This window comes from Ovis aries, chromosome 14, assembly GCF_016772045.2.
Source record: "Ovis aries strain OAR_USU_Benz2616 breed Rambouillet chromosome 14, ARS-UI_Ramb_v3.0, whole genome shotgun sequence".
In the NCBI taxonomy this organism is placed as follows: domain Eukaryota; kingdom Metazoa; phylum Chordata; class Mammalia; order Artiodactyla; family Bovidae; genus Ovis; species Ovis aries.
The window spans coordinates 50,279,067-50,303,028 of NC_056067.1; the positions used below are offsets into that span (position 1 = coordinate 50,279,067).

A 23,962-nucleotide genomic window follows, 5' to 3' on the forward strand; every position below is an offset into this window, starting at 1 on the left:
CAGGCCAGAGTACTGGAGTGGGTAACCTTTCCCTGCTCCAGGGGATCTTTGCAACCCAGGGATCAAACCCACGTCTCCAACACGGCAGACGGATTCTTCAGGAGCTGAGCCACAAGGGAAGCCCAAGAACACTGGAGTGGCTAGCCTATCTATTCTCCAGTGGCTCTTCCTGGACCGAATGAAGCTGAAAAATTTTGCACAACTGAGGAAAACATCGACTAGAGAGCAATGACATACTGGATGGGAGGAATTAGTTATAGGTCACGTAGGATTCACTACTATGAGGACCCGACAAAATAAGCAAGCTGGCGTGTGCAACAAAGCAGCAGCAGACGCACCGAGCCCCGATAGTTTGAATCACTAGTGGTTTCTTGCAGGAGGGCAGGGGCTTCAATATGGGGGAGGAGGAGTGGGAGGTACAGACCGCTGGGAGGAAGACAGGCTCCTCTGTCCATGGAGTTCTCCAGGCAAGAATACTGGGATTGGGTTGCCATTTCCCTCTGCAGGCCATCTCCCCCACCCAGGGAAGGATCCCGTGTCTCCTGTGTGTCCTGCATTGGCAGGCGGATTCCTGAACACGAGTGCCACCTGAGAAGCCCTAAGACGGCTTCAAGGAGGGATCGTACACCACGGGGAACACAGGCAGTGTTTTGTAGGAGCTGTAAATGGAAAGCGCCTTTCAAACTTGTCAATGCAAGAACTTAAGTTTAGAATTTAAAACAAAGGAAGCGAGCTGAGCCTGGGTGTGTGAGTAAAGGCTTCCTGGACACGAGCCCAGGGAAAGTGAGGGAGGCCGATGGTGAGAGGTCTTGGGGTGGGGTCTAGAGTGTGGGACAGAGGGTAGGCTTTCCAGGCTCCAGCTGGGACCGGGCTGAGAAGGGCAGGATTTTTGTCAGAGGGGGTCTGGGTGGGGCCTCCAGCATCTGCAGGAGCTGTGTAGGAAAGCAAATGCCCACCTCGGAAGTCAAAAGTCATGCTTTAGCCGAGTTTGAAGATGCTGAGATGTGTGAGTAGGTGAACCAAACTGAGACCAGAGTGGAGGCAAAACAGATCCAGGGTCCAGGGAAGGGATGGCATGAGGACAGAAGCGTCTAGAACACGGGGAACTGAGAGGGAGGAAAGGGTGGAGGGTGTTGACCCAGGAACCTGCAGAGCCAGAAAGGTAGGATCCCCACCAGAGTTCTTGGAATGCTTAGTCAATAGACATTGATAAGAGGCCAGACAGGAAACTCAGACAAGGTTTTATTGGAGCTCTGGGTGCATCAGGAAGGGAGTCAAACAAGTGACAAGTTTGCCTTGTTTGCTCCTGTGGGGTGAGAGGGTGTTGGGGAGCATGTGGGGAAACTGGGCCATTAAATGGGGTGAGGGCAGGCTGGGTCCAGCGCTGGGCTGGAGGGCTGCATGCGAGGTCTGCCCAGGCCCTTGGTGGTGCTCTGTGCAGGCATCGCGACCAGGACCCTGCTTTAGTTCTGCATTTCCAAAGGGGTGACTGGAGTTTTGATCTTTTTTCATCTCGTGCATCCTTTGCCCCAGCCGTTCACGTCCGTAGAGTTACATTTAGTCCCTTGTCGTTTCCTTGTTGTCTGTGGCTCAAGAAGACGTGTGTCCACGTGGAAGCACTGCAGTCCAGGTCCCAAGGTGTCTGAAATCTAGAACCTGGAGAGCGGGGAGGGGCAGAGAATCGAGGATGGGGCAGGCCTAGGAGTGTGCAGAGCCCAGAAGCATCTAGAAAAGCCGGGGATCGGGGGATGAGTTTAGGGGGCAGGGGTTGAAGAGAGAGGCACTGCCCTGAGGGATGGGAGGGGAAAGTCAGGGTGAGGAATAACTCTGATAGGGTAGGGACGGGGCTGCATTCCCAGTTTCCCTCCTCGAGGCAAAGAGAGGCCTCCGGTGCAGCCAGCGCTGCTGGAACCGCCAGCCTCCCGGGCCCCGCCTTGGGAAGCACGGAGCTGCTTGGAGTCCACACCCACCGCCGTCCACACGCTTCCCCTCCGGGGCGGTCCTTACACTCCGGGGGCTCCTCCGCGGCGCAGAGCTTCTCCCTGGCTCTGTTCTGACCCTAGTCTGTCCCCGCGCCCTGTGCCCCCGCCTCGTCTCGGGCCGCCCGGGTTCCTCGGGCCCCTCCGCTGAGCGCGGGAGCCCGTCTGCGCAAGCGCCGCCCCCGCTGCGCACAGGCCGCCGCCTCAGGGCTCCCGGCGCCGCGGAAGGTGCGGAGTGCAGGCACCTCGCAGCCTTCCGGGCCGCTGGGACTCAGGGCCCTCAGCCCTCCTGCCCCCACGACCCTGTCCTTCCAATTGCTCCTGGCTTCCCTCCAGACCTCCTTGCCGAAATTGGGCCTCTGTGTACTGGGGCCAGGTTTCCCCCCAACCTCGCCAGAAGGCATGAGGGAATCTTTGTTTCCCGACCTGGGTCCTGCCTTCAGCCCATGAATTTGACCGGTGGAGCCTTAGCCAGCAGACCACCAGGGAAACCCCTACATGGATTATTTGGTGAAAGATTTTCTACAGACAAAAGGCTGGTGGAGGACTTGACGGGGGTTTCTTCTGGGTAAGCCTCAGTGGGTCCTGCTTGGTTACAATCCTGCCCTTCCCTAGTCCACCCCTGCCTGGCGTCTCCGCCCTCCAGGAGAAGGAAGTCAGCACAGAAACAGGCGGGAGGCCACGTGAGAGTTCAGATGCCCTTTATTTCTTTAGGGTGAAGCCTACACGTTGTCAGGGTGGCTGAGCGGTGAAGAAGACGCCTGCAGCGCAGGACGTGTCGGGGACTGGAGCCTGGTCTCCGGATGCGTAAGATCTGCTGCCCTAGGAAATGGCAGGCCACTCCAGTATTTTTTCTGGGAAACCGCATGGCCATTGGAGCCTCGGGGGGCCACAGCGCGAAGGGTCACAAAGAACGACTGAACAGGCACCCAGGCGGGAAGGTAAGATTTGGGCGTTGCCAGCAACAGCCAAAATTCGGTTTCTATGTTTTGTCCTGCTTCTTGCAGTGGAGGAGCCAATACAGGAAGGCAAGCTGGTAATCTCTGTCTCCTGAACACTGTTATCATCTTGTCAGTGATGTCCCTCCAGGTTCAAATCAGTCCTGTTGGGTAGGCAGGCACGTTTGGCACGTGTAAATCATAAATCTTGGTGATGAAGATCCCACAGTGCTAAACTTTTTAACATGATCCTGCATTTTCTTGAGACTTCGCCAAGATAACATAGATACTGAAAGTGAAAGTGAAGTCGCTCAGTCGTGTCCAACTCTTTGCAGTGTAGCCCAGAAGGCTCCACCGTCCATAGGATTCTCGGTGCAAGAATACTGGAGTGGGTTGCCATTTTGTTCTCCAGGGAATCTTCGTGACCCAGGAATTGAACCCAGGGGTCTCCCGCATTGCAGGCAGAGGCTTTAACCTCTGAGCCACCAGGGAAGCCCATGAAATACTGAAGTGGCAGATAAATAGAGATTAAACCGTGAAGACTTCAGATCTCTTTTGACAAAACATCAGCTTAAATATAAACAAGATCTTATTCTGTAAAGAACTCAGGCCCAGCTGGTTGCATGCCACGGAACCTATCTTTTTTAGGGCCCATCTCATCAGACCTTTGACTAGGGGTTTAAGCAGCCATGTGAAGGGTGTCCAGGCCTGCTCCATTCTGTATACTTGTAATTGATCTTCTACAAATTTACTTGCTTTCTCTGTGAGAACATTAGCAAGTGTATCTTGAAGAGTTTCCATTAGCTCGGTCTTGGTTAAAGAAATCAATCTCTCCATGCCAGAAAAGGGAGCTTGTGTGAGTGTGTCTGTTCCTTTCAGTCCACGTCCTGAATTTATTTGCTCGGTATGAGCAATCTCCTCACTTGTTGTATGTTAAGCGCTTTCGGTATGAGCAATCTCCTCACTTGTTGTATGTTAAGCGCTTTCGGTATGAGCAATCTCCTCACTTGTTGTATGTTAAGCGCTTCTCCTCCACTTGTTGTATGTTAAGTGCTTTACAGCGCATAGAATTTTTAAAGCGCAGTTGTAAATGTTAAGTCAGATTTAAGTGCTACACTTTTTAAGACAAAGTAGGCTTTTAGAGCTCATAAGGGGCAGTTGGAAATCCCCAGTTTCCTGATAACTTTCATTTGTCAGCAGTCTAAGTTGTCAAAACTTTTGATTGGCTCTCTTGATTTCCGTGCACGTGGACAGCGCGTGATCACCATAGACTCCTGTTCTAATGATGGCACATGACGATTTGACCTTTAATGTGATTGGCGCCATTATGGAAAGTCCGTGGTGTAAGAAACGCCGCGGGAAGAAAGAGCCACCTCTACCGACCGTTGATCAGAGCCATTATTGGGCGGTCGCTCTCGGACAGAACTCCCGGGGGTGGGTGAGCAAGGAAGCAGAGGGAGTCTGGTGGGTATGAGGGGTGGGGAAAGGTTTTATAGCCAGGGCCGGGCTCCCATATAAGGAAGAAAGCACAGGCTCAGCGGTGGTTGGTGTCCAAGGGCTCCATGTCAGCACCTGATTGGACGGCTTGGTTGTCGGCCCGCCTCCTGGACTTGTCTGCGGCACTTTTCCGGGGCATGCCTCCACATGCCTGGGCATGCCTCCACATGTCCGACCTTGCCCGACCTTTCACCTGGCAACAACCCTGCCCGCCGCTGCTTGCCTTCATAAGTCAGGAGCTTGCGGCAATAAAGCGGAACTGCTTAGAGGCAACCCCTGTCGCGTTTGATTGCCTCTCGCTCGCCGAGGGGCTGGGTGGAAGTGACAAAAAACTCTCCTGACTTATTTTCTTTCTTCTCTTCTTTTCTGATCTGTCCTTAATTCCTTTTTCGGGAGTTTCAGTGAACTGGAGAACGGTTGTGGAGGCAATTGATAAGTCCTGGCTAGGGCCACGCTCTGGCGGACTTTGAAGGCCCCGCAACAAGTAAGCCTCAGTAACTAGAGCCCGACCGGGTGAAACTCCCCTTGAATCATTCTTAACTGAGGACGTGGCCTAGAACCTTCCCTGTGGGCACGGGTCAGGCACTTAAAGGCCATTAGGGCGCCTGCCACTTGAAGACTCCCGTGACAGGGTAAGGGGGTCACGGAACGGGCTAGAAACCTCTAGGGTGCCCGCCCCCAGCAAGAAAACTTCCGTGCAACGACGCAGGCACAGAAACAGTTCCAAAAGCATACCATAAGCCCAACTTTCTGGCCGCCACCACTCCCGGTAGGATTTTTGGTGGTTGTCCTCAGTGACTTTTCTTTCTATTCTCCCTCGGCAGCATGGGAAATAACATCGGGAAATCTGATGAGCCCGCACTCAAGGCACTGAGACATATGCTCATAAGCAGGGGACTTGAGATTTCTGACCCTCAGGCCATTAAGGTCTGGGGGACCATTGTACGGGTGGCGCCCCCCCGCCCCGGTTGCTTTGGCCAATCTGTTCTCTTGGGACACTTGGGATCGAGTACAAACCCTTGCTAGGCAGTGAGAGGTTACAGTACGGTGGGGAGCCCCCCATAGGGTTCTGTCTGACCATTTCGGCCCTCAAGCTCTGCTTTTCACGGAGTGAGGAGCGTGTCACTGATACGGGTGCCCCCAATTCAAAATCAGAAAAACAATGGGAAATTCCCTGGCCGATAGAGCGGCCTCCCTTACAATCCAAGCTTGTAACTTACAAGATGCCTATGATCTTCACGATCTTACTCATATAAATTGGAGAGGGCTACATAAAAGGTTTCCACAGATCCCTATTAGAGAATTAAAAAAAAATCATACATACTTGTAAATCCTGTCTTCCTTATTGACAAGTACCGCCTTTACAGCCCCCAGGAGTAAACCCTCGAGGGCTAAAACCCAATGTGCTGTGGCAAACTGATGTAACCCATTATTCTCCTTTTGGAAAACTCAAGTATGTTTTTGTGTCTATTGACACTTACTGTCATGCCTGCTGGGCTACTGCCCACACAGGAGAAAAAGCAAAACATGCTCAAAGCCATTTTTTACAATGTTTTGCGTCGTTGGGCCTTCCCCATCAAACAAAAACAGATAATGGCCCTTGCTTCATCAGCCAGAGCTTACGGAAATTCTTCCAACAATGGCACATTCGTCATAACACCGGAATCCCACATAACCCCCAGGGACAAGCCATAATTGAGCACCACCATCACAATTTAAAGGCTCAATTACAAAAACAAAAAGGGGGAATAAGCCCTCACCAGCAACTTGGAATGGCACTCTTTACTCTAAACATTTTAAATTTTTCAAAAAATGAACCGATACCATGTTTTCCAAAACATTAGTCTAACCAAGAAATAAAACCTGAAATACAAGTGAGATGAAAAGACCCCATCACTGGACAGTGGAAGGGGCCCAATCCACTCCTTACAATGAGAAGAGGATTCGGATGCATATTCCCCATTGGGGACCCCAGCCCTATATGGGTGCCAGCAAGGAATCTTAAATTTACACCACAAGAGAGAGGTCAAATCTCAAAATCTGACACAGATTAAAGAGACACTCACATATAGAGCCCAAGAACAAAAAGTTCCTGAGGCAGTCTTTTCTTCCCTTTCAGATCATCGATGGCGGTGACCCTGGTGGACACTGCTCCTGGTGATCGTCGGATTACCTGTCCTCTCCTTGCTGACCTTCGTCAGTGCCACGGCTGTGCAACAGTTTTTGGAGAAGCCTGGGTTTAATGACACACAAGGCCATCACCCATGAGGGTACAACAGTGTCAGCATCCGTACTGGGAGTTCAACAAGCTCAGACCATCGAGGTTTTAAACATACCCAGTGCCTCTGCTCAAGGATTTCAAACCAGCTCGAACACCTGAAGATCCGCCATAATGGGACTCCAACAACAGCTTGATCTCCACGCCAGAGCAATCGAGACGTTGAGTGTCTTGGCTCGCATACACTGGGATGTGAGATACCCCAGCTTTTGTCTGACAGCTTTTCCAGTGTTAAATGAGACTCTACCAGGTGAAAAAGGGAGCAACGGATCTATGGGACTGGGTACAAAGTCCATTTACCTGGTTTAAAAATGCCTTCTATTTGCTTGTTTTTGTTATTCGGCTTGTTGTAATGTTAAAGGTAAAAAATCTCACAGCCCGCAATAGGTGCTTACAGCAAAAAATAGTTATGCTTGCCCAGGTCATGGAAAAGGAGTCCCACATTGGGCACCCACAAAATCCCTGGATTAATTTAGCCCTTCGAGAGATTAACCGAGACATATAAATAAGAAAATGTTCTAGAAACCCATTGTCTAGAGAGATTCCACCTAGCCCCCAAGAGGTGGCTGGATAGCCAATGACAGGTAAGACCCTCAGAAGAGGGCAACCTAAGACAGGCACAGCCTCGAGAGGGGCTGGCGAGGCTGGAGGTTGGCCGCCTACAGCTTTACGCCTTGCTTTACAGAACATCAATACAAATGTCTCCAGGGCTTAAATAAAATAAAAAAGGGGGAGATGTGGGGCCCTAAATGGGAAACCTTAAAGAGAAGGGCTAGCTTTGCAGTCGGAAACTAAGATGGCACCTGGTGGAAGAGATAGGTGCGTGGTCTAAGAGGTTTTCAAAACTTTTGATTGGCTCTCTTGATTTCCAAGCACGTGGACAGCACGTGATCACCATAGACTCCTGTTCTAATGATGGCACATGACGATTTGGCTTTTAATGTGATTGGTGCAACTATGGAAAGTCCCTCGAAAGCCCCCCCACCCCCCGCTTGCCTTTATAAGTTGGGAGCTTGCGGCAAAAAGCGGAACTGCTTAGATGGACCCCCTGTCGCGTCTGATTGTCTCTCGCTCCCCGAGGGGCTGGGTTGGCAGACAGCAGGCTCACCTCTCCTCGGGACCCCTCGGCTTTGCTGAGGGAAGTTCCACTGCCTCTCTCTTTCTGCGGAGCACCCCCCGCATCAATGTTTCTTTATCTTTACCTTCTTATGAATAAAAACACTAAATATGTTTCTTAAACACACATCTTGTACCACCTAAAGAAAAGTTATGCTTTATGAAATCTAATGTTCGTAAAAAGAAATGCAATTCAATTGCTTGTTTCTTGGTTTTCAGTTTTCAGGGATTTCAAAACTGCAATGTATTTACAGTTCCTAAAAATGGTAAGAGAATGGAATGTAAGTACGATATATGTTGCTGTCCAAAGAAGATACAGAAATCACAGTAGTTTTCTTGACATGTAAGAAGAGGAGAAGTTTGCTGGTTTGCATAGGGAAAAACAAGAGACACATCATGTGGATACAAAAAATGATAAATGTTTTTAAAATAGGGAGGACTGAGTAAGGTTAAATTAAATTTAATTAGGTAAAGAAGTTTCCTTTTAATAGTCAGCTCGTACAAGACTGGGATTAGGTTTTTCCCGGAGTAATGAGCTGCCTTGGAGAGCAGATGGGAAGTCTCTTTCTCTAACTAATTTTGAGTGTTCCAGAGGAACTGTGAGGCAGCTCAGAGGCAAATATCAGATTAACTACATCACGGGGGTGTTAAATACCATGGGGAGCATTATCAAATGTGAGTCTTCGAGAGTTCTACTGTGGCTGGTTGCTATGAATAGAGATATGTTAAAAGTTGTGGAATTCCTACAAACCTGGTATGTCCTGATGTTCCCGAGTCATAGTTCTGGTTCCTGTAATGCAGTTTCTGAGCCCATTACATTGAGCTCATGTGTGTCACGATATCTTCAAGTCACTCACAGATACTTCTTGTACTCTGATGGTTTTGCAAAAGTGCTTCATAGAGGGAAGACCATTTTGAGAAGCACTGGTCTCTGATCAATTTCATATTAGGAAATTTAAAATGAAGTGAAAGTTGCTCACTCGTGTCCGACTCTTTGCGACCCCATGGACTACACAGTCCATGGAGTTCTCCAGGCCAGAGTACTGGAGTGGGTAACCTTTCCCTGCTCCAGGGGATCTTTGCAACCCAGGGATCACACCCACATCTCCAACACTGCAGACGGATTCTTCAGGAGCTGAGCCACAAGGGAAGCCCAAGAACACTGGAGTGGCTAGCCTATCTATTCTCCAGTGGATCTTCCTGGACCGAATGAAGCTGAAAAATTTTGCACAACTGAGGAAAACACCGACTAGAGAGCAATGACATACTGGATGGGAGGAATTAGTTACAGGTCACGTAGGATTCACTAATATGAGGACCTGACAAAATAAGCAAGCTGGCGTGTGCAACAAAGCAGCAGCAGACACACCGCGCCCCAAAAGTTTGAATGACTAGTGGTTTCTAGCAGGAGGGCAGGGGCTTCAATATGGGGGAGGAGGAGTGGGAGGTACAGACCGCTGGGAGGAAGACAGGCTCCTCTGTCCATGGAGTTCTCCAGGCAAGAATACTGGGATTGGGTGGCCATTTCCCTCTGCAGGCCGTCTCCCCCAACCAGGAATGGATCCCATGTCTCCTGTGTGTCCTGCATTGGCAGGCGGATTCCTGAACACGAGTGCCACCTGAGAAGCCCTAAGACAGCTTCAAGGAGGGATCGTACACCACGGGGAACACAGGCAGTGTTTTGTAGGAGCTGTAAATGGAAAGTGCCTTTCAAACTTGTCAATGCAAGAACTTAAGTTTAGAAATTTAAACAAAGGAAGCGAGCTGAGCCTGGGTGTGTGAGTAAAGGCTTCCTGCACTCAAGCCCAGGGAAAGTGACGGAGGCCAATGGTGAGAGGTCTTGGGGTGGGGTCTAGAGTGTGGGACAGAGGGTAGGCTTTCAAGGCTCCAGCTGGGACCAGGCTGAGAAGGGCAGGATTTTTGTCAGAGGGGGTCTGGGTGTGGCCTCGAGCATCTGCAGGAGCTGTGTAGGAAAGCGAATGCCCACCTCGGAAGTCAAAAGTCATGCTTCAGCCGAGTTTGAGAGATGCTGAGATGTGTGAGTAGGTGAACCAAACTGAGACCAGAGTGGAGGCAAAACAGATACAGGGTCCAGGGAAGGGATGGCATGAGGACAGAAGCATCTAGAACACAGGGAGGGGGAAGGGAGGAAAGGGAGGAGGGTGTTGACCTAGGAGCACCCGGAGCCGGAAGGGTATGATCCCCACCAGGGTTCTTGGAATCCTCAGTCAACAGACATTGATAAGAGGCCAGACAGGAAACTCAGACAAGGTTTTATTGGAGCTCTGGGTGCATCCGGAAGGGAGTCAAACAAGTGACAAGTTTGCCTTGTTTGCTCCTGCGGGGTGAGGGGGTGTCGGCGCGCATGTGGAGAAATCTGGGCCATTAAATGGGGTGAGGGCAGGCTGGGTCCAGCGCTGGGCTGGAGGGCTGCATGCGAGGTCTGCCCAGCCCCTTGGTGGTGCTCTGTGCAGGCATCGTGTCCAGGACCCCCGCCTTTGTTCTCCAGCTCCAAAGGGGTGACTGGAGTTTGGATCTTTTTTCTCTTTTTATCTCGTGCATCATTTGCCCTAGCTGTTCATGTCCGTAGTGTTACATTTAGTCCCTTGCCATTTCCTTGTTGTCTGTGTCTCAAGAAGATGTGTGTCCACATGGAAGCACTGCAGCCCAGGTCCCAGCCTGTCTGAAATCTAGAACCTGGAGAGCGGGGAGGGGCAGAGAATCGAGGATGGGGCAGGCCTAGGAGTGTGCAGAGCCCATAATCTAGAAAAGCCGGCGGTGGGGGGATGAGTTTAGGGGGCAGGGGTGAAGAGAGGGGCACTGCCCTGAGGGATTGGAGGGGAAAGTCAGGGTGAGGAATAACTCTGTTGAGGGAGGGACGGGGCTGCATTCCCAGTTTCCTTCCTTGAGGCAAAGAGAGGCCTCCAGTGCATCCAGCACTGTTGGAAACCCCGAGCCTCCCAGGCCCGTCTTGGGAAGCACGGAGCTGCTTGGAGTCCACACCCACCGCCGTCCACACGCTTCCCCTCCGGGGCGGTCCTTACACTCCGGGGGCTCCACCGTGGCGCAGAGCTTCTCCTTGGCTCTGTTCTGACCCTATTCTGTCCCTTGAAGACGGGCGCCCAGGACCTGCGCCCTCGCCTCATCTCGGGGCCGCCCAGGTTCCTCCGGCCCCTACGCTGAGCTCGGGAGCCCTGCTGTGCACAGGCCGCCTCCTCAGGGCTCCCCTCTGGAATGTGCCCTTTGGCACCTCTCAGCCTTTCACCCTGCTGGGACTCAGGTCCCTCAGCCCTCCTGCCCCCACGACCCTGTCCTTCCAATTGCTCCTGGCTCCCTTCCAGATCTCCTTGCCAAACTGGGGCCTCTGTGTACTGGGGCCAGATTTCCCCTCAACCTCGCCAGAAGGCATGAGGGATCTTTGTTCCCCGACCTGGGTCCTACCTTCAGCCCATGAATTTGACTGGTGGAGCCTTAGCCAGCAGACCACCAGGGAAGCCCCTACATGGATTATTTGGTGAAAGATTTTCTACAGACAAAAGGCTGGTGGAGGACTTGACTGGGGGTTTCTTCTGGGAAAGCCTCAGTGGGTCCTGCTTGGTTACAATCCGGCCCTTCCCTGGTCTGCCCCCTGCCTGGCGTCTCCGCACTCCAGGAGAAGGAAGTCAGCACAGAAACAGGCGGGAGGCCACGTGAGAGTTCAGATGCCCTTTATTGCTTTAGGGTGAAGCGTACACGTTGTCAGGGTGGCTAAGCGGTAAAGAAGACGCCTGCAGCGCAGGACATGCCGGGGACTGGAGCCTGGTCTCCGGATGCGTAAGATCCGCTGGCGTAGGAAATGGCAGGCCACCACAGTATTTTTGCTGGGAAACCCCATGGACATTGGAGCCCGGGGGGCCACAGTGCAAAGGGTCACAAAGAATGACTGAACAGGCACACAGGCGAGAATGGAACATTTGGGCGTTGCCGGTAACAGCAAAAATTCGGTTTCTATATTTTGTCCTGCTTCCTGCAGTGGAGGAACCAATACAGGAAGGCAAGCTGGTAATCCTTGTCTCTTGAACACTGTTACCATCTTGTTAGTGATGTCTCTCCAGGTTCAAATCAGTCCTGTTGGTTAGGCAGGCACGTTTGGCACGTGTAAATCATAAATCTTGCTCATAAAGATCCCACAGTGAGAAACTTTTTAACATAATACTGCATTTTCTTGAGACTTCGCAAAAATAGCATAGATAGTGAAGTGGTGATAAATAGAGATTAAACCGTAAAGACTTCAGATCTCTTTTGACGAAACATCGCCTTAAGTATATACAAGACCTTATTCTGTAAAGAACTCAGGCCCAGCTGGGTCCATGCCACGGAACCTATCTTTTTTAGGGCCCATCTCACCAGACATTTGACTAGTCCTTTAAGCAGCCATTTGAAGGGCGTCCGAGCCTGCTCCATTCTGTATACTAGTCATTGATCTTCTACAAATTTACTTGCTGTCTCTGTGAGTCATGAGCAAGTGTATCTTGAAGAGTCTGCATTAGCTCGGTCTTGGTTAAAGCAATCAATCTCTCCATGCCAGAAAAGTGAGCTTGTGTGAGTGTGTCTGTTCCTTTCAGTCCAAGTCCTCAGTTTATTTGCTCTGAAGGAGCAAGAATCCTCTACTTTTCTAGACAAGGTAGGCTTTTTACAACACATCAAAGTCTCTAAAGTGCAGTTGGAAATCCCCAGTTCAGCAAGTCCCCAGTTAGACCCTGCATTTCTTACTGTGCTCTTAAATATGTTTCACCAAGAATTAATATAAAGCGAGGGCAGTTCTGGTGCCACAAAACAGATCTTTCAGTGTAAAGCTAGGGCAGTTGTGCTTAGCTAAGTCCCTTCAGTCGGGTCCGACTCTGTGTGACCACAAAGAGAGTAGCCCACCAGGATTCCCCGTCCCTGGGATTCTCCAGGCAAGAACATTGGAGTGGGTTGCCATTTCCTTCTCCAATGCATGAAAGTGAAAAGTGAAAGTGATGTGGCTCAGTCCTGTGTGACTCTTAGGGACCCCATGGACTGCAGCCTACCAGGCTCCTCCAATCATGGGATTTTCCAGGCAAGATTACTGGAGTGGGTTGCCATTTCCTTCTCCATGGGTAGTTCTAGGAACATAAAACAGATTTCTAAATGCTTCTGTTTTGTGTTATTAGAACTACCCTAGCTTTACATTTTTATCTCCAGTCCATTCTGAAGGAGACCAGCCCTGGGATTTCTTTGGAGGGAATGATGCTGAAGCTGAAACTCCAGTACTTTGGCCACCTCATGCGAAGAGTTGACTCATTGGAAAAGACTCTGATGCTGGGAGGGATTGGAGGCAGAAGGAGAAGAGGACGACAGAGGATGAGATGGCTGGATGATATCACTGACTCGATGGACATGAGTCTGAGTGAACTCTGGGAGCTGGTGATGGACAGGCAGGCCTGAGTGTTGCGATTCACAAAGAAGTCGGGTCACAAAGAGTCGGACTCGACTGAGACTGAGCGACTGAACTGAATTGGACTGAACTGTGTTACTAGAACTACCCTAGCTTTATATTTAAATCTGTTTTGTGTTACTAGATCTGCCCTAGCTTTACATTTAAATCTTGGTGAAAAATAGAGAGCAAGGTTACATGTATTTCCACTGTATATTATAATTATATTTTGAATAGATAAATGAAGATTTGTTTTGGAGTTTCAATATCAAACTCTCAAAAATTGATCAAACGAATATTCAGAGAAGTAGAGGATATAGTAGTCCTGACAAGCACAAGGAACCGATTCAACATAATTAAGACTTACATGATTTTCACACAACAGTAGGATACAAATTCTCTTCAAGTTCCCGTACATTAGGAGACACTGGAACACATCCAGGGACATAAAGCAAGGTACAAAAATGTCATGGTCTAAAAGGTATTAAAACCATACACAGTCTATTCTCTTATCACTGTTGAATCATGTTAGAAATCAATATCAAGAGAGATTTTAAAGTAACCAATACATTTTCAACTACAATGTGACATATACTATTGACTTTGACTTATACACTGAATCCTCCCCGAAATTTAGGATTAGTCATCATGGCGGCAAACAAGTGGGCGTGAACTCACCTCTTCCCTCAAGTGGCGCCATGTTCCCTGTCACACACTCATTGGCCAGTGACTTCACCACGTGACTTCTGTCAGAGAAAATAAATTCTGGACGTGGACTGAAAGGAGCAGAAGCACTTGAAGTTTTCCCCAGGGCTTTACTTCTTTCACTGAAGAAGCACAAGACCATGGAAGTTCTAGTGGGTATGGTTGCTGAATTCCTCACAGAGAAGGTCAAGAAATTCATAAATAATGAAGTAATGATATATGGAATGGAGCAAGTCTGAAAACCCTTAAACTGGTTGGTTGCATACCTGATGAAAAGGATATTGATATTTGTACTACAGAAGATAACATCCATGACATACAGCCGGTTATACCTGAATTGTTTAAAAAATAAGCTCATGTACGTCTTTAAAAGCATAAAACACCAACCAGCAAAAGTGACTGATTTAATTTCTATTGATATATCCGTTCGCTATCTGTGCTATCTTCAGAAAATCTTAAAAGGACGTCATATATTATTGTTTAAGAAGAGGCATCATTGTGGCAAGTTTAAAGCAGAGATTTAAGTTTCCTTGCTAATTATAAATACCAGTTGCACCTGCCTACCAAAGAGTGATTTCAAACTGAAGAACTGTCACTAACGTTACGATAACGAGTCTGGAAAAAACACGTCGGATTTGAATTAATACATTGGCTCCTAAATTGCCATTTCCGCAAACACTGGGAGAAAATTTGAAACCAAACTTTGGCTGTTACTGTCTTACCAAGTCTATCTGCCTTTTTGACAATAAATACAGCTGATCCTGGAGAAACGGTAGCTGTGGCCTCCTGCCTGGTCGTGTGCTGACTTTCTTCTCCTGCTGGGCTGAGGGTCCCGCAGGCGGGCGCAGCGCAGGCCACGGGCCGGGCCTGCAGGAGCCAGGAGGCAGCGGGGCCGAGGGCGGGAGAGGCTTCAAAGGGGAAACTCCGGCGGGGAGCCCTGAGGAGGGGGCAGTGTGGCGAGCAGGGCAGCGCTGGGCGCGGGGCTGGGAGGCCGCTTCCCGACCTGAGGGAGAAGGGCCGGCGGGGCCCTGGGGACCTTGAGAGGAGTCGCGGGGCACAGGGCCCGGGCGCCGGTCTTCAAGGGACAGAACAGGGGGAAGGAGAAGCTCTGCGCCGCGGAGGCGCCTTCGGAGTGGAAGGACCGCGCCGAAGGGGAAGCGCGCGGCCGGTGTGGATCCAACAAGCCCTGAGCTGCCCAGGGCGGCCGGGAGGCTGGCGGCTCCAGCAGCGCTGCGGGCGACTCGGGCCTCTTTTTGCCGCAAGAACGGAAACTGCGCAAGAAGCCCCCCGCAGCCCCCCACTTCCCGCCGCCGAGTTACTCCTCACCCCGACTTTCCCCTCCCGTCCGTCAGGGCAGGATGTGTTCATCCCCGGCCCCCTCAATTCGTCTCCTCTCCCCGGCTTTTCTAGACCTTTCTGGGCTCTGCACACTCCTAGGCCTGCCCCATCCTTGATTCTCCCCCCCTCCCCTCTCCAGTTGCTAGATTCTTCCTGCTCTGCTCACCACGGTCTCACTCGTCCTCCATTTCCTCCCCTCCCCCATCTCGTGTTCTGGATTCTTCTGTCCTCGATCCCCTCTCCTTCCTCGGCTCTGGCTCCTTTTCAGCCTCCGCTAGGGTCTGAGTCGGTTTCATCCACTCACGGGTCTCAGCGTCTGGCGAACTCTGTGGAAGGACGTTTGGCGCCCCCGGGTGGACATTCTCTCTCCTGCAGGTCTTCCTCCCCACCCAGACACCCCGACTCCGCACCGCAGAGCAACCCTGCCCTTCTCAGCCTGGTCCCAGCTGGAGCCTGGAAACCCTGCCCTCCGGTCCTACACTCTAGTCCCCGCCCAAAGCCCTCAGGTCCTTTCCTTTTTTGAACCGCCCACAGTCTCAACTCTAGCTTTCTCTCTCCTCCCATTCCTCTTGGGTCCTGACATCCTCTACTCCCTGCTCATTCTCTCTCTGCCTTTCTAGCCCCAGAACTCCTGTGTGTCAGCTGATTTGTGCCTGTCTGTCCCTAACCCCCTTCACAGGCAGATGCACAACACATAGAAACATACACACACACACAGATGCCTGTAATCATATGAATACACATACATATACCCACACCTGCATGTCCACACAGATTACATTGAGACATACCGATAAACACACACAAATATACACGCACATATAAACACACACAAACATTTCCCTATGTCCAAAGACACACATGTATATATAGACAAATATACACACACATACTTATTCACACACACACACACAGGTGCACACACATAAACACACACAGGTGTAATGAACACGCCTCCCCCTGGGCTGGGCCTGGAGCGCGTCCTTTCTCTTAGTGACTGTTTAACCCTGATTGTGCTCTGGAGGGGCTTCCCTGGTGGCTCAACTGGTAAAGAATCCACCTGCAGTGTGGGAGACCTGGGTTCGATCCCTGGGTTGAGAAGATCCCCTGGAGAAAGGAAAGGCTACCCACTCCAGTATCCTGGCCTGGAGAATTCCATGGGCTCTAGAGTCCATGGGGTTGCAGAGTCAGACACGACTGAGCGACTTTTACTTTCACTTCCTTTCATGTGCTTTGGCGTCTTATCATTTCTCATCTCAGCCCAGATCAGAATCCTAATTGCCACCTCTGTTTCCAAAGCATCTGATGTTGTTTCCCAGAGAGTCTCATCCTTTTCTCTCAAAGTATTTATACGATATAGTGCGTGCCGTGGGTGCACGGTGTGGTGTCTGTACCCAGGCTGCTCAGTGGTCTCACAGAGGCCTCACTCTGTTGCAGAGACTGCCCTCAGCTGAGCCACAGTCCCTCTTCAGACAGTTGCCCCCCATCCACTCCTGGGAGCAGCCAGCAGCCAGGACTGCCTAGCACAGGGCTCTGGAGCCCCAAGTGAGGCCGGCCATGGGCTGAAGTGTGTGCTCAGAGCCCCTCGGTAAGGCTGCAGCATGCCACCCCCCCCCCCAGACCTGACCCTGGCTAGCTCCTGGCTCTGTGCTGCCTGGATTCCCGCCAGTGACCCCTCCAGGAAACTCCAGAATCCTCTCTCTTGCTCTGCTTCCAGGAAGCCGGACTGGAGACCATCCACTCCAGCAGTGGCTCTTGCTCGGAAGCCAGCCCTGCAAGTTGTTTCCGGATCAGATCACTCACCACAGGACTGGGAAGTAGGGCACTGGTATCCTGGACATTTTATCCGAGGGGAGCAGTGGGGATAAGAACAGAGGTGCACAGCTGGCATGCTGTCTCGGGGTTGAGGTGTGGGGGGTGGTAGAGAGAAGGAGTGTGGAATCAGGTGCTGGTAACCTGAGCCTGGACCAGAGAGAGGGACGGGCTCGCTCCTGTCATTCAGCAGTGACAGCCAAGTGTGAGAGGCCAGGGGACCCTCACCTCCTGCAGTCAAAGGCTGAGACCTGGCAGCGGCCTTAAGTGTAAAGAGCAAAACTTAGAAATGGAGCTCTTGGCTTCAGCAAACACTTTGTGCCTACACTGGGGAAGGAAAGGACCCTGAGATGAGGTCGGGGGGACCTGCTCCAGAATAGATCCCCTTGTGGTCTTGACCCCACAATACTCTGAGTCCTCTGCACGGAAGAAGGAAGAATGCCCGTGAATCCCTCCTTTTACACAACAAAGGAGGAGATTTTGCAGACAGGATGAAGTGAAGGATGGTGACGTGGGGGGGACTCTATTTTTGCATTCTCCACGTGGTTCAGTGTTATCATCCTGGTCCTGGTGAAGTAGGGGCAAGAGAGTGAAGGAGAGAGGAAGACGTGAGAGCAGAGGCAGAGGCAGGAGTGATGAGCTGTGAAGACACAGGAAGGGGCCGTGAGCCCTGGATGCAGGCAGCCCGCAGAGTCCAGCGAAAGGGAGAGAAACACATCCTGCCCTGAAGACTCCAGACGGGGTACAGCCCCACTGACCCTGGATTCGAGCCCCGTCGGGTTCACTGCAGACTTGCACGACAGGACTGTGCTCTGTGTGTGCTGGGTGGTTACGGCAGCCATGGGAAGCAAAGACACCCCTTCTTGAGAGATTGTGCAGATTTCAAGGGACACACGACAGCTTCAGAAATTCCCTGGCTGTCCAGCTGTTAGGACTCAGCACTTTCACTTCCTGGAGCCCAGGCCCTAGCCTGGTTGGGGAACTGAGACCTGCAAACTGCACAGTGTGGCCAAAGGAAGAAAAACACAAGCTACACTTCCTCAGGTTCCTCACGACAATTCCTGTAGTGAATTTAGGAAGTGAGTGTCGTTGGGATTGGAATCCCAGGCACGGGGTGAACCGGTGATGGTTTATGAACCTGAGTTCATCCTTGAGGGTCTTTGGGATGTGAACCCTCCAAGAGAAATGAGGGGCGCGTTTCTGATTAAGGGAGGGGCGTGAGCCCAGGCCCAGAGTTGGAAATGGGCGGAAGGCATGGGGGTGGGGGGACCCCGTGTAGTGTCTGCAGAACCGGCCCAGGACGTGGGGCTTTTATGCTGCAGCCACTGGGGACGCGGACACTGACGGCAGCCGAGGGGAGGAGGTAGGAAGAGGAGCCAGTGGACTGCTCTCTGCTTCCACTCTTAGAAGCTCAGCTGAAGGGAACGACAGGAAAATCCGTCGTAGCTGACACCTGTTCAGAACCAGGCGTCCTGCAAGGTCCTCTTCCACACAGGGCCGATCTCGGTTGTCACGCTGAGGGAGGTGTTAGGACCAGGGAGGGTTCACAGCTTGCTTGCTCTCAGGGAGGCTGAAAGCACTCATGGCAGAATTTGAGCCCACATCCGCCTGATGCAAAGTCCTTGTTCTTTCCACTGCGACACACTGCCTTTGTCAGCTCTGTTAAGAGTCCAGGCTTCTGAGAACCACAAGAAAGTGTAAATAAGTCTGTTGTAATGGGATTTAAGGGCGAAACGAAAGACCAGGGAGATAACAGGCTTGAGAGACTGAAAGAAAGTCCCCATCTTTATGGGCAGAGCAAGTAAGGCCTCCGCAGGACAAGTGACCAGAATGTTTCAGTGTCTAATAGGCATCGTCAGGTTTTATGTCCAAATGAGGGTCTTGGGTTCTTTCTGGTTTCCCCAGCGATTTTCCCAAGAGTTCCCCATACCATATAACGGAACCACTATCCCTCTGCTGATTCAGTGAAAAGCTTGATTAAAGTTAGGGCCTTGCGTTGTTTAAAGTTAATTAATTAGTTATTCTTTGGCTGCCCTGGGTGTTGCTTGCTGCAGGCAGGCTTTCTCTAGCTGTGGCAAGCAGGGGCTGCTCATTGTGATGCCCGGGCTTCCCATTGCTTCCCTTGCTGTGGAGTATGGGCTCTAGGGCACACGGGCTTCCGCAGCTGCGGTGCAGGAGCTCAGTAGTTGTGGCCCACGGGCTTAGTTGCTCTGCAGCATGTGCTATCTTCCCAGACCGGGGATTGAACCCGTGTCCCATGCGTTGGCAGGTGGAGTTTTATCCGCTGGACCACCAGGGGATTCCTGGTCTAAAGGTTTAGAAAGCTGAGCCCAGCAAGTTTTCCCATATGGCCACCAGAGAGAAGTGAGGATGTTTCCTTGGGCAGTGGCAGCCCTCAGACAAGCAGCTCCCCTGTCATTGCTTTCCTTTGCATCAGGACGGGCCCTGCACGTGCGGCTGAGTGTTCCCTGGGACATAGCTGCTCGCCGGCCTAGCAGGAGCAGCCGCGTCGACTCCGTCAGCTGGAAGCGTGCCTGCTGCGAGCTGCGCGGTCACAGGCTCTCAAGAAACCCTTGCATATTTCAGCAGTTCCTGTCATTGGTCCTGACTGTGAGGGAAGAAATGTGTTTGAGGGGGGAAAAAAAGGGTGTTGGCATATGCCAGTACCTTGGTGGTGCAGGTTTTTTCAAAAATAATATTCATGGTGCACAAGGAAGAAAAAAGATGCCCAGAACAAACTGCCCCTTGAAGTTCAGGGAAGAATGGATATATGTATAAATGTGGCTGAATCCCTTTGCCGTCCACCTGAAACTATCACAACACGGTTAGTCGGCTATACCCCAATACAAAACAAGATGTTTTAATAAAAATTAAATTGTAAAGACGGCTTCCTTGGTGACTCAGTGGTAAAGACTCTATCTGCCTGCCAATGCAGGAGACCCGGGTTCGGTCCTTGATCCAGGCAGATCCCACATGCGGTGCAGCAACTAACCCATGCGCCACAACTGTTGAGCCTGTGCCCGGATCCCGGAAGCCGTAATCACCGGGCCCACGTGCCACAACTGCTGAAGCCCCAGTGCTCTAGAGCCCGTGCTCCGTAAGAGGAGAAGCCACAAAATGAGAAGTCGGAACGCCACAACCAGAGAGTAGCCCCCTGCTCTTCTCAATTAGAGAAAAGGCCCGAGCAGCAACACAGACCCAGCGCAACCAAACATAAATAAATAAAAACAAATTGCCCCTTGAATTGCTTCCACTTTGGGGCCACCAAAGTACACGTATGCAGTTAGCCACAATTTAACAAGGAAAACAGGGACGATGAGGGGATGCGGTGGTTGATAATGGCTGACCAGTGTCTCTGCGACTCCTTAGCTGTCTCGTACAGGACAGCCCTGGCCACCAGCAGGGCAGCCGGGAGACTGTGCCGGGCCGGCACAGGAAGTCACTGGTGGAGGCCAGATCTCCAGTCTGTGCCCTGTTAGCTGTCCCACTGCCCACTCGATTTCGTGCACACTTGGAAGCCTGAAGACCTCAATCCGGGCCCACACTCTACGACCGTCTCGCTCTGGGTGACTCAAAAACACCACTCCTCGCTGGCCTCTCATCTAAGCTGGGCCCATAGTTCAGCAGTCAGGCCCTTCACTGTCAGCCACCTTCGCTGCACACAGTTAAAAAGTTTCTTTCTGGTCTCCACACAGGCTCCTGTAAGGCCGGACCCCGGGGGCCATGATGGGCCGCCCCTCCTCTCCCTCCTGTGGGCGGGGGAGGTCCCTAACGGAAGGAGCCTCGCAGATCCCGGACGGATGACAGCACACTTCGCCAGCTAAAGCCGCCCCACCCCAGCCACGTAGAAGGACCTGTCAGCCTGTGACGCCTGGGCGTGGCGATCTATCCGAACCCCCATCCTTCTAGCCTGACCATCCCTCGCAAGGAACGTATAAAAGCCACCCCCAACACGGTCTGGGCCGCGGACTACCTTGACCTGCCTCTTTCGGGTCTGGGAACCCCGCCCAGGACGGCTTCACCATTAAAGAGCCTGTTAGACACTGTTTTGGTGTCCTGGTCTTTTACCTAACAGCTCCCTCCTCATACCTCTCATCCTGTTCTTTCCATCCACCTGCTTGTTCAATTAAGGGTCATGGGATCGGACTTCCCTGGTGGTCCAGGGAATTCACCTGCCGGTGCAGGGGACACACGTTCAAGCCCTGGTCTGGGAAGATCCCGCTTGTCACGGAGCAACTAAGCCATGCAGCAACTCCTAAAAGCCCCGCACCCTGGGGCCTGTGCTCTGCAACAAGAGAAGGCATTGCAAGGAGAAGCCTGCACACTGCAACCAGAGAGAAGCCCCCTCTCGCCGAAACTAGAGGAAGCCTGTGCACGGCAATGGAGACCCAGTGCAGCCAAAAGTAAATATAAAATAAATCAATAATTTTTTTTTTAAAAAAAGAGTGATCCAGTCTCCAAGACAGACCCTGGTTGAGTCCACGTAGAAGTGCTAATCATGAATTCTTGCATTTAAAATAAACATTTAAAAATGACTGTCAAATTCCTTCAGCTTGAAATATTATCCCTGCGCAGGGGCTAATCAAACACACACACACACACCCCCTTCAGGGCACCTACAGGACCCTGCACAGCACCAGGCAGGCTTTGGGAGAAAACTGAAGAGACGAAATGAGCCATGTGATGTCCCAGGGACAGTTGCTGGGAGCCTGCTATGAGGGTTGAGATGGGATTGTGATGGGCAGGTGGCCTGGGGACTGCAGGGAGAGGGAGGGAGCCAGGGAGCCGGGTACTGATGCCCAGGGAGGACACATTGCTATTCCCAACAGAGACCACGTCTCTGCAGCAGCTGCCCCTACAGAGGGTCGCCCTGGTGAGCCTGGCAGTGCCTTGGCCCCCACACCAACCTTCCCTGGGGTGAGGAATTTTCAGTCTGTGCCCCACATGGGTAGGATTGTTGTTGATGGTGACACCCAACGGAAACCTATGATTCCACAGTCTAAATCTTGTGTCTGCAAAACAGGACCACACCCGTGTGTTCCATGCTAAATTTCCCAGGCAGCACTGCCACTTCCGAATGACAGGAAGTTCAGCCGTTTCCTGGCTTCCTCCCCAACAGGTCTTCTTGCAGACACAACGGATGGGTAACAATCGTCCCTGCCTCTTCCTTCTGCTCAGTTGCTGCCATCATCCTGGGAGCTGGCTGATAATCAGGATATGGAGGCTGAGAGCCTGGTCGCACAGCCCACCAGGAGGGCAGGACTCAGCCTCCATCCCGGTGGGGTCAGAGGTGACAATGACCATTCTGATGACCTGGGTGTATCTGGAAACCTGAGGCCGTCAAACTGAGTTGCCCAAGCGTGGTCAGGACACAGGCTTGAAGCAGGACTGGGTGGGGGAACAGAGTTAAGGCACCTCGGCTAGAAGCAATGAAGCAGTGTTGTTTAGCCGCTCTGTCGAGTCTAACTCTTTGCGACCGGATGGACGACTGTAGCTCGTCAGGCCCCTCAGTCCATGGGATTCTCCAGGCAAGAGTACTGGAGTGGGTTGCCATTTCCTTCTCCAGGGGATCTTCCTGACCCAGGGATTGAACCCGGGACTCCTGCATTGGCAGGTGGATTCTTTACCATCTGAGTCACAGGGAAGCACAGGAATGAAGTGAGAAGTCTCTGACGTTTGCAGGGATGCGGCTGGAGTCTCCGAGGAAAACCGCCCACCCGCTGGTTCAGCGGCAGCAGTTGGGCGGACAGTGCACGGGAGTCTGTCCATCATCTAACTGCTCCCCCTCAGGAACACCACCCTCTCCTCACGGCCACCTGCTGAATCTCACCTGTGCGCCTACATTTTCCAGTCTACTTGAAGGGACTCTGGGATCTCTTTTCCTGCACTGCAGGGAGTGGGAAGGAGTGTCAAGCACAGGAATGGTGTCCTGAGAGGCGGGGTGGCAGGACCTCCCCGTCCCAGCACCCCGGGTCCTGATCTGGAGTTTATGGTGAACCTGGGACCCCCAGCTGCCCCCTCAGCCCCCAGGAGAACCTGTGCCGCAATGATAGACGCATCTCCCCTGACCCTTCCCAGCACAAGGCCTCCTGAAGTGCCCAGGAGGACTCGTCTCCTGCTGTGGAGGGTCCATTCTGGAAGGTTCCTCAGCAGCCCAGCCAAGGGCACATGCGCAGATCCTGAGTGACTGGGCCGCAGGTTCACAGCCGTTTCCCCCAGTGCCCACGCTGGTGGCCTAGGCGTCTGGGCACCTGTGTCCAGCCCACACTGCCCACTGTGCCTGGAGCCGTCCCCCTCAGCAGTGACTTGGGTCCTGGGGTGGGTTCCAGGTCACCAGTCCATCCTGCCACCTGCTCCACGTGAGGTTCTTCCTGCGGGACCCTGATGTCTGTCCGCTGGTGGTTGTGGCAATGAACACACGGGCATTTGTCTCAGGTTAGGGCAAAAGACTCTTGAGAGTCCCTTGGACTGCAAGGATATCCAACCAGTCCATCCTAAAGGAGATCAGTCCTGGGTGTTCATTGGAAGGACTGATGCTGAAGCTGAAACTCCAATACTTTGGCCACCTCATGCGAAGAGTTGACTCATTGGAAAAGACCCTGATGCTGGGAGGGATTGGGGGCAGGAGAAGAAGGGGACGACCGAGGATAAGATGGCTGGATGGCATCACCGACTCGGTGGACATGAGTTTGAGTAAACTCTGGGAGTTGGTGATGGACAGGGAGGCCTGGTGTGCTGCAGTCCGGGGTCGCAAAGAGTCAGACACGACTGAGCAACTGAACTGAATGGAACTGACGGCAAAAGAGGAGCGTGAGTGCCCTCTAGTGGACTGATCGTGGTAGAAGAGGAGCAAAGAGGGCTC

General features: G+C 52.0%; 1 protein-coding gene across 1 annotated transcript; it reads left to right on the top strand.

Moving 5' to 3' along the window:
* The first annotated feature begins 395 nt into the window (after positions 1-395).
* Positions 396-8,005, top strand: LOC101104051 (uncharacterized). The gene is made up of 3 exons (XM_042231391.1): positions 396-416; positions 1,835-2,547; positions 6,534-8,005. The coding sequence occupies exons 1-3, from the start codon at positions 396-398 to the stop codon at positions 6,655-6,657; spliced, it is 858 nt and encodes a 285-aa protein (XP_042087325.1). The 3' UTR covers positions 6,658-8,005.
* Positions 8,006-23,962: the final 15,957 nt, after the last annotated feature.

Bases quoted from the DNA above. Each gene is read 5' to 3' on its own strand.
- LOC101104051 (XM_042231391.1), top strand. From the start codon at position 396: ATGGGGGAGGAGGAGTGGGAG. The intron at 417-1,834 runs GTACAGACCGCT...TAACTCTGATAG, and splicing joins TGGGGGAGGAGGAGTGGGAG to GGTAGGGACGGGGCTGCATT. The intron at 2,548-6,533 runs GTAAGCCTCAGT...CTTCCCTTTCAG, and splicing joins TTGACGGGGGTTTCTTCTGG to ATCATCGATGGCGGTGACCC.